The sequence below is a fragment of the Lucilia sericata genome, unplaced genomic scaffold (genome assembly GCF_015586225.1).
Source record: "Lucilia sericata isolate MDLA Ls3-8-SP2 unplaced genomic scaffold, ASM1558622v1 Contig000082F_arrow, whole genome shotgun sequence".
Lineage (NCBI taxonomy): Eukaryota > Metazoa > Arthropoda > Insecta > Diptera > Calliphoridae > Lucilia > Lucilia sericata.
In genome coordinates this window covers 372,445-385,773 of record NW_023994115.1, presented here as the reverse complement: position 1 = coordinate 385,773, position 13,329 = coordinate 372,445, and the positions used below count along the sequence as shown (strand labels likewise).

Sequence of the window (13,329 nt, the reverse complement as noted above, 5' to 3'; positions counted from 1 at the left end):
ATGTTCTCATCAAAATTATTTGTTTTGTTTTTTTTTTATTTATTTCTTTATATATATATTACCTGCACTCTCCCCTCCTGCTTAACTATCATCAAAATTTTATTTTGGGTTTTAATTTGATTATACCTCCCCCTCTTATGTTTATAATCATGGTTTTATTTATGCATGATTTTATATATCAAAACACCTCTATACATATAAAACATACACACAACACAATACTCTCGTAGAAGAACTGATAAAAGTAAAATTCCAAGAACATCTACAACACCGATTGAATCCCCTCATAAAATTAATAACATTGCAAATAATACAAAAATACCTAAACCACCTTCATGTGCTATCTCTCCACAACTTGCTAGAATAACAAATCAAGCAGATCCCTCAAAAACAACAAGATCACCAAGTCGTATACAGCCACCGAAACGTTATAGTATGACAGCAGCTGCTGCAGCAACACCGTCACCAATAACAACACCAACATCATCGGCAGGTACTACAACAAGAGCTCGTACACCTAATAGTAGGGTGGCAGTAACTGCACCAAATACTCCAAAGAAACGAGTCCAATCACCCAGGTGGGTTGATAATTTTAAGAATATTTTTATTTATTAATCCCTTTTTTATCATTCCATCTTTTTAGAACAATTCCCAGAGTGCGATAAATTTGAAAGATTGTTAAAGCAGTAAATGAAAAAAAAAAAGTAAACACATTCCCCTCCTGTGTTTTCTTTTTTTTTTTAACATGGATTCCTCTTCATCATGCACTAGAGTTTATATATTAGTTAAGCAATTCTATATATAATTACTCACAAAAAGGATTAAAAACAAACATGCTTATAGAATTAAATTTATAAGTATTAACAGAAACAAATTGTAAACTATTTATAAATTATTTATAGGCTGCAAAGAAGACATTCAAACAGAGAACTCCTCCTCTTCCCCCCCCCCCAATCAGAAATATTTTGCTATTTGTAAATTAGTTTAAAAATCCTGCCCTTAAACACACAAGATTAGCCTCAAGCAAAATATTCCTAAACTTTGTGTACCCTAGTACGTACCCCCCAGACCAGTTGATTATGTTTTTTTCAACATCTTAAGTTCTCTCCAGTGATATTATAGAAAAAATCAGAAGTTTAATTTAGTTGAATTTTATTCATTATGATTATAATGATTTTGAACTAGGGCTCAGAGAAAAAACAAAAAAGAATAACAAAAACAAGACTTCTTCTGATTTATTAACAAACAGAAAAAAAGAAAAGATTATTTTTTTTTATTTTTCTATAAAATAAAAAAATAACTTATAAATTTATATTTTAAGTAAGGAAAAAAAGGTGAAAAGTAAAAGCTTTGTAAATGTTTTTTGTTGCAATATAAAATAGTATACATATATTTAAAGAAAAAAAAAAAAAAATTAAAAAAATAATACATTATTAAAATGGTATCATATTTGTAAAGTAATAATCTATATATTATACATATACGAAATAAAACAAAAATGCATCTAATTATTTAAATGCTAAAATACAATACAAATTTAGTATTTTCCAAACAAGCTCAAGTCATATTGAAATAAAGCAATTCCCCCCATATTTGCTTAAAAATTAAACAAAATATAAAAAGTAAAACTAAATAAAAAGATATTAAAAAATATATAATTAAAAATTACCATGAAAACAACAAGAAAAAGAAGAGACATTTTTATGATCTTTTAGTGAGGTATAATTTCGTTATGTCCTCTTTTCCTGCGTCCCCGAAATAAACAAAGAACATAATCATTTTTTGTTTTTTCTCAAACTTATCAAACAATTATCGTTTAAACGATATGATTGATTTTTATATATAGAACCAAGAAATACCAATAAATTTATAAACAATTTATAGAGAAAATGCCTTCGAAAACAAAAAAAGTAAAACATCTTACAAGAAATAGTAAATTCGTACTTTATTAATTAAGTACAAATACAAAAACTAAAAAAACTATATAGAAATCATGCTCTTTATTGATTTTTTTGTTTTTGGTTAGTTTAACAACAGTCTTATAAAATATTTATAAATTTGTATTTTATTATTGAACACTTTATTATTTTACTTTGTTATTATTTTATTTTTTTTATGTAAAATTGGAAAATTTAATTTTCTCAAGTTTTTTTAATTTAATTTCAGTTTTTTTTATTTTTAACACAAAGTGATTAATTTTATTTTTATTTTCTTTATTATTTTTTATAATTATAAATTTATATACCCACAATATACATATTTTCATTTCTAATTATATTAACCGTTCTTCCGTTTACATAACATAACTTTAGTTTTAATTAAATAATTATTTCTTTATACATATATACATAATTATATTTAATTGTAATTGTTTTATTTTGTATCTTTTTTGCTCTTTTTTATTTCTTTTAGTTATAAACAAATTTTTCCTATTTACTTACTCACTCTCTCTTCACTATCTTATCTTAAACAAAAATCATTGTATTATTATAAAACAAAACTAAAAGAAAACAAACCACAATTCTTTATAATTATTATAAAAATATTAAATTAATAATAATGTATTTAAAAAAAAAATAATAAACAAAAGGAATCGCAAAAACATAAAAAATAATATTTGCAGAAGAATTTATCATCAACCAACAAAAAAAAATACATGTATTTTCCTTTACTCTCTATCTAAACAAGTAAAAACAAGAAAAACTAAATAAAAATCATTAAAAATGTATAAAAAACCCAACAATTTTAATTTAAAAACAAACAGAAAAAAAATATTATACATATTAAAAATATTAATAAAATAAATAAAAAATAAAAAAAAGTATTAAGAAAAACAAATGTGTTTTCTTTTTTGTAATTATAAAGCAATTGCAGTTTTGTAATAATAGAAAATATATTTTATTTTTTAATTGTAATCTTAATTTAAAGATTAAATTGTATTGGGTTAAATTGTGGTTTAAACTCTGGGCTATTTCGAATACCTTTTTTGTATAGATGGACTCTTTGAGATCCATGGAGTTTATGACTCCATGTTACCAAAATGTCCAACTTTGAACCCCTCTAACTCCGACAGTTCTTGACCGATAGAGCTAAGAATTTGTGTCTGGCCTACAATAGTACTAATCTTGGTGAAAATTTCATCCAAATCGTTTTTTTGTGCGTTGGGTCAGTTGATACGAAATTGCTATATAGTTATAATGCCGATAAAGTAACATTGATATTTATGTCGAATATTATTCCTGTATCCTTATTTCGTAATATGTTCTAATGAGCATTTAAGTGATTTTCGGTATATGGGAGTTATGACCAATTGTGGACCAATATTGATTTACGTTAGTAATATGATATCTGTTCATATTATATACATATGTAACATATCTGCAAAATTTTGTGATGATGCCGATATATTTGAGGAAGTTATTAACTATAAATCCAACGAGAATATGTACCTTAGTATGGGGGCTATGGGAAACTTTGGATCTATTGTTGTGATTGTAATTGAACTCTAGACATGTGACAAATTTTATCAAATACCTAATATGCTCAATAATTAGGAAAATACAGTAATATTTTTACAGGTAATCTGACATTTTTATTCATAATTTTTTACGTCGTGAACCGATTTTGCTGATTTTCAATACCAAACTGCTTGATTTATTTTACTTAGTTTTAACGTGAGCGTATTTTAGGCAGACAAACAGAAGGACATAGCTTAATTGGCTCAGCCCGAAATATACTATATACTTTGTTGGGAATGACAAACTTTTGTAGTAGTTGTTACTACAACATGCCCAACAACTTGAAGAGATGGATTGTGAATTATCTGAATGGCCATCAGTCGTTCGTAGAGTTTAGAGACAAGTGTTCCAAAACCTGTAGAGTTAAACAGGGTGTACCACAGGGCGGTATCCTACCCCCCCTACTGTTTGACTTCTACCTCTCTAAACTCCCCACACCTTCACAAGGTGTGGAAGTTCTATCTTATGCGGACGACTGTACCATTATGGCGACGGGCCAAAACGTTGATGAGTTATGCGATCGAGTGATTGGTTATCTCGGAAAAATACACAACTTCTTCACTGGACGTAACCTGAAACTATCACCAACGAAGTCTTCAGCAACACTTTGCACCACCTGGACGAAGGAATTTAGGCGTCTTAGTCGATGGATCCCAAATACCGTCTGTGAACTACCCAAAGATTTTGGGGGTCACCTTTGACAGCCTGTTTACCTCCTCAGCTCATGCCACTGCAATTACGCAAAGATTGCGAAGTAGAAACAAGGTCCTCAAAGCGCTAGCCGGCAGCACTTGGGGAATGGACAAAGAAACCTTGTTGGCTACCTATAAAACAATTGGCCGGTCAGTGGTCAATAATGCTGCTTCAGTATGGTCTCCTTCGCTGAGTGATACCCATTGGAGAAATATTCAAGGCTCTCAAAATGCTGCCGCCCTACGGACTATAACGGCCTGCATGTAAATAACCTCGGAGCACCACCTACACGAGAAAACGAAAGTCCTTCCTGTCAAGGAACATAATGTCATGCTGACTAAACAGTTCCTCCTGGGATGTCACCGAAGGAGTCATCCCAACTTCTACATCTTCTCCCCCGAGGCATGTCAGGAAGGACCTTTGTGTGTACGAGGAGAGCATACGAAGATATGTGCAGGATCCCTTGGATCGGAGTTCCTATACAGCAGCTTTGAACGACATTCATACAGACGCCATCAATACCGCAGTTATATAGAATAATATTGCTCAAATATAATATTGGTCTAAGTGGGCGTGGCAAGGTGGCATTAAAAATGCTATAGTTGGAAGACCGAATTCTTTACATTAGAACAAAAAAATTTTACCGAAATATGTATGTCTTGCCTATATTGAAATTTGAAAAATAATCTTGATAAACTCCCTAATCTACACCACTGTTTTTTGATCATGAATAAAGTTTTCGATTTCGACCACCGACAATGAAATTATTTAACAATTTCTACGTAAAGAACAATCAACTCTATACAGTGGCTTTTTTATGAAATATTGTAAGTATGTATTATGAATGGAGCATTTAAAAATTATTGATATATTGAAAACAATCAAGTAGTTAAGAAATCGATTTAATGAACTGAAAATGCCACACAATCGGATCATATGAAAAAAAAAAATAATTGTTTAAAGATATTTTAAGTGGATAAATGAAACAGTTTTTAATAAACTTTTTAATATTGTGTTACAATAAAAATTGTATAACAAAACCAAAAAAAGGGGGAGAGAGCTATCAAATGCATTAGCGAGTGCATAAATTTTATTAAAAGTAAAGGGTATGCATATGTAAAATTTATAATATTATTAAAATATGTACATTTTTTATAATGTCTTACCCGAAAACGGCCTATTAATATTTTTTGAAAATTGTGATAAATTATTTATTTTTTCATTTTCAATAATAAATACATTTATTTTTAACTTAATAAATTTTTACATTATTCTTGCCATAAACATTTTTAAATTCATATTTATTTGTTATAAAGATTATCGGTAATCTGGAATTTAGATTTCATAATGCAACTATAAAGATTTGTATATTTTATTTAAAAAAAATTAATATGCAAACTGCATAGAACGGTATGCAAAGAAAAATTTGTACATATGTATATATGTATGTACTTGTATCTTTTGATCGTTAGAGGTTTTTCTCTCCGCATTTTACACTCTTATAGGCATGTCAATGATTGATCTTAACGTAAAACTTTTGTGTTTTTTTTTACATTAGGATGACTCCAAAATGGAAGTTTATTCTATGATTTTCTAAAATTTATTGTTCTGACGTAAATATTTCTTAAGTTGGATCAAGGAATAAACATGTTCTTCTTTGAGGTTCTCATGATTTTTTCCAGAATTTAAAAGCGATTGCAAGCAACTCTCAAAGACCTTTCATATGATGTCTAAATTCCATATCATTCCTTTGGATAAACTATTTTTTATCTATTGACTTAGCTCAATAAATATTGACCCCCCCAAGACAAAAATTTCTTAAAAACAAGTAAGAAAGTATAGTCGGGCGTGGCCGACCATATGATACCCTACACCAGTTATGAATATTAAATGTGATTTATTTTTCATAATAAAGCATTTATCTTCAATATTCCCTTGTTCCGATACATTTAAGCAATTTATGGATGAAAAACTAATTTTCTGAAAGAGGCTTTATATGGGGGCTAGGGGCAAATATGGACCAAGCCCGATAAAATTTTGTGAATATATTTATATTTACATAATATTTTATTGTGCTAAATTTCATCGCGATATTTGTGTTTATAAGTTAATTTGGGACATTCAAGTAATTTTCTGAAGGGGACTTTGTATGGGAGCTAGGGTCAAATCTTGGGCCCGATCTTTATGAAATTTGGCAGGGTCATCCAGACTTCTATAAAACTTAGTTGTGCCGCATTTTATCGAAATATCTGTATATTTAACACAATTATGAGCTCAAAAGCCCTTTTCTGGGGGTTCTGTTCTATGGGGGCTGGGTGAAATAATGGACCGATTTTAACCATTTTCAATAGGCTTCGTCCTTGGATCAAATAAAACGTGCGTGCCAAATTTCATTCAATTATCTTGAAAATTGCGACCACTAAAGTGGTGTAGGGTATAAAAATCTTAAAATGAACAAAGCTTTCATTTTTGGAGGGAACATCAGTACCTTATTTTTTCTCCATACAAACGGGGCACTCTAATGCGCCCATATGTATGTATGTATGTATGTATGTATGTGTACTTACAATAAGTACCAAGAATATTAAACAATAGAATTGTTGTTTTAAACGCTCGTACGAGTTCATTTTTCTAAATACTAGATGCAAAAGTTGTTGTAAATTGTAAATCTATAATTCTAATTCACACCATGAAATTTCTCATAAAAAGTTCTTAGAAAATCAATAAACTGAAAAGTTAATAAAAAAGCTTTGTTGCCCTCACACAAGATCAATGGTATTCAAAATTTATGTATGTGTGTGTAGATATGTATATAGCTGTGTATATGTTTGTAATTCCATGGTATTCAATGATCCATGTACTCGATGGTCTTTACAATACAGTGGTAATTAGAAAATAAATTGAGTGCATCGCCGTTTTATTAAGTTTGTTTACTTTACGTATGTATTTTTTGTTGTCGATTTTTTATACTTGGAAAAAGATTGAAAATTTGTAATAAAAGTAAATATGAAAGTACATGAGTTCATTAGCAGAGAAGTTTTGATCATTGAAAACAATTAAATTAATAGATTTTATTGTTGTTGTGATTATTGAGAGAACATAGGGGTATACAAAGTTATTTAAAGCAAAGCTAACAAAGTCATTGTTCTTTATAAAAACATGAATACATACTTATATTATCATGCAAATATTTCGAAATTGAATTCGATAATTCAATGTTTTAATTTATTATTTTTATAAAATATAAAATTTTGAAACCATTACAGTCGAGTCATATTTGACCCTAAACCCCAGTAAGGTCCCTTTCATGAAATGGCTTTAATGCCCATAAAAAGCTTTAAAAGTCCAGTAATTTGATTTCAACAAGTTTAATACAAAAAACTTTCTAGCTAATTTTATGAAGATCGGTCCATAGTTGATCCTAACCTATCTTTCTCCAAGATAGATACTGTAATAAAATTCTTTAAAAAATTATTTGTTTTAAGAAAAAATCTAGTTATTTCTATATTATTAACCGATATTTGATTTGATTCCATTGTTTGTAAAATTATTATGTATAAATTCAAATCATAACCGAACATTTAATGCACTGGTATTTTAATCTAAATATGTGAACTGAATCCCATTTATAAATAATTATCGAAATATATTTTTTTAAATGCAAGATTTCACTCACCATTTTACAAGAATTATTCAAATATTTTGATACCTACTTTAGGGTAGGGAGACTGGTTTTACACGGATGTTTTTGATACTCAAAAATAATAGAATTTTATGAGGATCAGTACATATTTTACCCTAAAACCTTTATATACATAACTCTTTTTGACAATAGCAAAATACCGAAATACCATTACAACATATCAAGTGAACATTTGCTAAATAGTGCATAACAGGCAGGCTTTGGGAGGTAATGGCTACATATTCAATTACAATTACATTTGAAGTAATTGTAGCATTACCAATTACAATTACATGTAAGTTTTGCCAATTACTTGTAATTGTAATTGATGAATTTCCAATTACAATTACTTGTAATAGTGAATTTTGTTCCTTATAATTACATGTATGTAATTTGTAAATAGTAATACCTAAATTACAATTACAAGTAATAAAATTATAATTATACTTACAAGTAATTGTAATTGGTAAAACAAACAATTACATATAATTGTAATTGGTTGTTGATCAATTACAAGTAATTGTAATTGGTTATTGTTCAATTACCCAATTTAAGTAATTGTAATTGACCTTGTAATTAAAATCTTTGTGTAATCATTAACTCCCATGCCTGATAACAGGTCAATGTGTCAGTTCATAGTTCAGTCAATAGACTAGACCACAGCCTGGTCAATAGACTTATCCACAAATTAGTCAATAGAATTATCCACAGACCAGTCATTAATTCTATCAATTAATTATTTAATAGTCTAGACTAAAGAGTAGGGTAGAAGGGGGATCATACGCCATAGGGGCACATCTGCCAATAGCGAATAACTTGAAAACTGAGTAATCGATTTTATCGCATTATCAAATTTTGTTTTCGTTTATCGATTATCTATCATCCCTGAAAATTTGAAACATTAACTTTACATATGATGGGAGGCAGACATGATTAATTGTTTTTCAAAGGGCTGTGAAAATATTTCACTGTGTGAACTTTTTGTGCAAACTTGTTTAGTTTTTGTGATAGAAAAAATATATTGGTCAGTATTAGAACGTCAATAATAGTGAACAATAAGACATAATATTTTCGGTAACATAAGCCCAAAAAAATTGAAACTAAACCCCAGAACTGCCCGTGGGGCACATTCGGCAAATATATGTAATGCTTGTGATGTAGAACAAAATTTGGTTAAAATATAGAAAAAATCTGTAATAATTTGTTTTAATTTTTTGTTAAGTTTTGTGAAATAAACAATAAATATCTGGTTTATTATACTTTGTTTAATGAATTAAAGTATAAAACAGAAAAATAAGTTTTTATTTTTGTAATTTTTTCTTTTATTTTACTAATGACAAATCTGCCCCATCCCCTTGGCGCATTTACCCCATGGATGGGGCGGTATCGCCGTTTTTGGTCAGTGCGGAAAAGTTAAAAAAATATGTACATGAGGATGACTTAGGAAAGATTGAAAGGAATAAAACTAAAGCCAGCATATCAAAGTATCCGAACCAAGAAAAAAATTAAGAATATGTATTGTGGTTTTAATTTGAGGCCGCCTCAAAAAAAAGTGGCTATGGTCCCCCTTCTACCCTACTTAGTTCAATGACAGTTAACAGAGTAGTCCACATAGTAGTCAACAGACTTGTGAGTAGAATTGTCCATATATTAGTATAAATGGACTAGTTCCTTAACTAGACAATAATTCTGTCAATTGCTTAGTCTATAGACTAGACTGTAGATTAGTCAATGTACTTGCCCACAGACTAGTAATTGGTGTAGTTCATAAACAAGTCTCACGTCATATCAAGAACTTCATCAAACTTCATAAACTTTTGTCATAAACAGGTAAATACAATAATCAATAGATTAGCCTACTAGACTAGTCGTCTGTGGTCTGGTCTATATTGACTAAATTGCACTTGAAAGACCTTTAAATTTAACGATCAGATATAAAAGCCGAAACGATCTTTTAACTTTTTGGTAAAAGTTAATACCACTTAAATTTTCCATAACTGGTGTAGAGTATTATATAGTCGAGCTTGTCACACTTTACTTTCTCAAATATTTATTTTTATTTGTTTGTGTATATGTAAGTATCTATGCAATTAATATAAGCTTTTTTGTGTGTTTATGTTTATATTTTCATTCGATAAAAAAAATTAACCGAAAATAAAGAATGAAAAATTATGTATGTTTATAAACATTGATGATGAAAATTATGCAATCTCAAAATGTTTTCATAGTTCTTAATTATTTAGGGAAAAATAAATTAATAAATTTAATAAATAAAACCATAAATAATAAAACAGTGAATGAGGGTATTTTACTCTATTAAAGAAAGCAAGAATTTCAATATTAATTAATAATAATTAAATTATTTTGCTTTCCATTGCGGCTGTAATTTCATCAGCTAAATATGGTTTGAAAATGTAATGTTCTCGCCTTAACCTACATTTTTTCATTTATTTATCTTAAACAATTTATTGTTAAAAAATATTAATAATTTATTTAATATTTTTTTCCCAAGTAATTGAAACCCAAGGCTTTTCTAAAAGGTATATGTAAGTAATTTAAATAGATAACCAATAACATACAGTTGAAGGATATATTCAATAAAAATTCTTAAACAATGTATTAGCAAACCAACCTTCAACCCAACCTATCTCCATGAATATTAGAAATTAAATGACAGCTTTACCGACTTGTCATGGTTTTAATGATAAATGTACTTAAACAAAAGTAATTCAATTCCCATTGTAAACAATACATGTCACCTATAATTTTCTACTCTTAGGCAATGGCTAAAAAAACCTCAAATATGTATATTTTACCTATAAACATACTAATATGTATGTATTTATCTATGTATAGTGCAACGTATGTATGTTTATTTTTGCGGTTATTTAACATTTTTCATTTTACAATTACAATTTTACATAATTACACACATGATATACATTTTCACCATTCGCTATCTCTCAATTATTGAGACAATAATAAAAATCTCTCGTATTTAAACTTCATCAATATACTATTTAGTACAAGATTGGCGAACAGAACAGACCAACAAGTAAACAAATCATGGTACTCGTGTTCTAATAGACAACAATTAAAATATGTAAACAATAAGTGTGTGAGTGCGTGTGTTGGCACTTATGAGAGCAACAGTAGCTCTCAACGCTTTGTGGAACTGTCCGATTTTATCGACACTTTGTTTTAACCCATTTTTAGTGGAATTATGGTTGTTTCTTATTAAAACAATTCTGAATGTTAGGCGGTTCTAAAAAGCTTTTATTAAGAAAGTTATTTATGTTGAATTTTTCCTAAATTCCGATGTATTTATGTCATTTATGGATGAGAAACTAATTTTCTAAAAGAGACATTATATGGGAGTTAGGGTCAAATATAGGCCGATCCTCACAAAATTTGAAGAAGGATTTCATTTATCATATATTAAAGTTATGCTGAAATTCATCGCGATACAATGCCTATAAGTCAATAATTAGAACTAATGGTTATAAGTCAATTAAAGAGGAGTTTGTATGAGGGCTAGGGTCAATTGAGAGCTGATCATTAAAAAAATGGATAGTGTTTTTTATGCTTATATATATAGATATACTAGTATATTTGTAGTAGTTCTGAGCTAATAAGCCCAAATCGGAAGGTCCGGTTGTAGGAAGCTAATTGAAATAATGGACGAAGTTAAGCCATTTTCAATAGGCCTCTTCCTTGGGCCGAAAAACATGTATGGTCCAAAATATCTTGAAAATTGGCGGACGGACATGTCTTAATCGATCGGCATACATAATTTAGGTGGATGTGGGAATACTGACGATCTGAAACTGGACACTTTTAATTTTTGTTTTATGTACATATGTTGCGTTGAGATTTTGGACGACGACTGGATGCCGCGTCGAATGATTGAAAAATTAAACTCTCTAGTCTAAAGAAGACTACGACTATTTTTAAAGAAAATCTATAAGATTTTGAAAAGACTTTAAATACCTGTATTAGTTAGAAGAGCGCAATCCTTTGCCCTCCTTTATAATTAGCTCTATCTTGAAGATGTTTAGCATACGTTTTCGATTGGTCATAAATGCATGTATGTAGATAGAGCTTGTCTGAATTTGTTTAAAGTCTATGCTCTATCTGATCTTGAACATAAATTCTTTATAAATATGTATGTAATTAGAGATAGCTCAAGCTTGTCAGATTTGATCAAATCTGATACTTCGAAAATACTTAATCTAGAAAAGTTCAACCGTGATCTTGATGATCAATTTACATATTGAGGGATATAACTGTATTTCCAAATTAGTATTGAGCGATCGAATTACAGGACGTCCTCAGTTTTGAAAAAAAAATATGTACACTTTTCAATAATACTTCAACCGCAAATGAATTTGAAAGAAATTTGAAATGTATGTAATCGTAAGTTTTAATACTGGGGTGTCCGATTCCCATCGCATATGGCGTTTTCGAAAATTGTCGTTCCAGCGTTGCCTGAGGACCAAATTCTATACCAAGCAATGAACTACGTGTTTGATGAAATAAAATCAATGCCTTGCTAGTGGATAATACTTATGGTCACCGTCGTCGAGTGGTGGTGGTGCCGACGAGAAGGTGGTCAAAATCTAAGAACATCGACTCTGTACTATCAACAGCCCAATCGCCACAAAGCCATAATTATAGACTTTTTGTAGGCTGGAATGGAAGATAAGAACATCGATAATATGCTCATCATTTCATAGATCTAATCACACAAATAATCTGAGAGCATTGATCTCAACAACTCAAGCTGCTATTTAACTGCTTTTGACTTTGGGTTTTTTTCTTGTGGGTGCTTTACGAAAAAATTATAAATTATCCACATTTTTAAGACCTAATACCGAACCATTCGTTATATGCTGTAACCAATATCTTGAGCTTATTGGAAACTCTCTTATGTTCGCTAGAACAGTGGATATGATTTCGACGCAACTATATCTTCAAACATAAGTAGTAACCTACGTAAAGCTTTATTAAAATTTAAGCATAAAAGTCTGTTATAAAAGCTCTATACTGATGATATCTTGAGCTTATTGGAAACTCTTTTATGTTCGCTAGAACAGTGGATATGGTTTTGACACAAATATATCTTCAAACATAAGTAGTAACCTACGTAAAGCTTTATTAAACTTTAAGCATAAAAGTCTGTTATAAAAAGCTCTATACTGATGATATCGTTAATTATTGATATTTTTTGGCCCACTTTAAATTGGCGCAAAATGTAGCTTGAAAAAAAGCTAAATTGTTAAAGGCTTCTCAAGTTGTTGTTGATATTTTGCTCGCAGAAATGTAAACATATGTTGACTGTTGGTTGTTGAATGTATTTGATATTTTTTTCTATTTGTTTGGTTGGTTACGTTCTCGTTTGGTATCTATTGTGTTGCTCAGAATCTCAAATACCGC

General features: G+C 29.5%; 1 protein-coding gene across 4 annotated transcripts in view; it reads left to right on the top strand.

The window, feature by feature from the left end:
• LOC119599585 (DEP domain-containing protein DDB_G0279099) overlaps positions 1-1,472 on the top strand; it is a 34,706-nt gene extending 33,234 nt beyond the window's left edge. For 3 of the 4 annotated variants that reach the window (XM_037949397.1, XM_037949398.1, XM_037949400.1), the window contains 2 exons: positions 231-578; positions 644-1,472. In XM_037949397.1, the coding sequence (XP_037805325.1) occupies positions 231-578; positions 644-665 (370 nt within the window). In that variant the 3' untranslated portion in view covers positions 666-1,472. The remainder of the gene's footprint in view (positions 1-230; positions 579-643) is intronic. The other variant, XM_037949399.1, reaches the window with a different exon arrangement.
• The last annotated feature ends 11,857 nt before the right edge of the window (positions 1,473-13,329 follow it).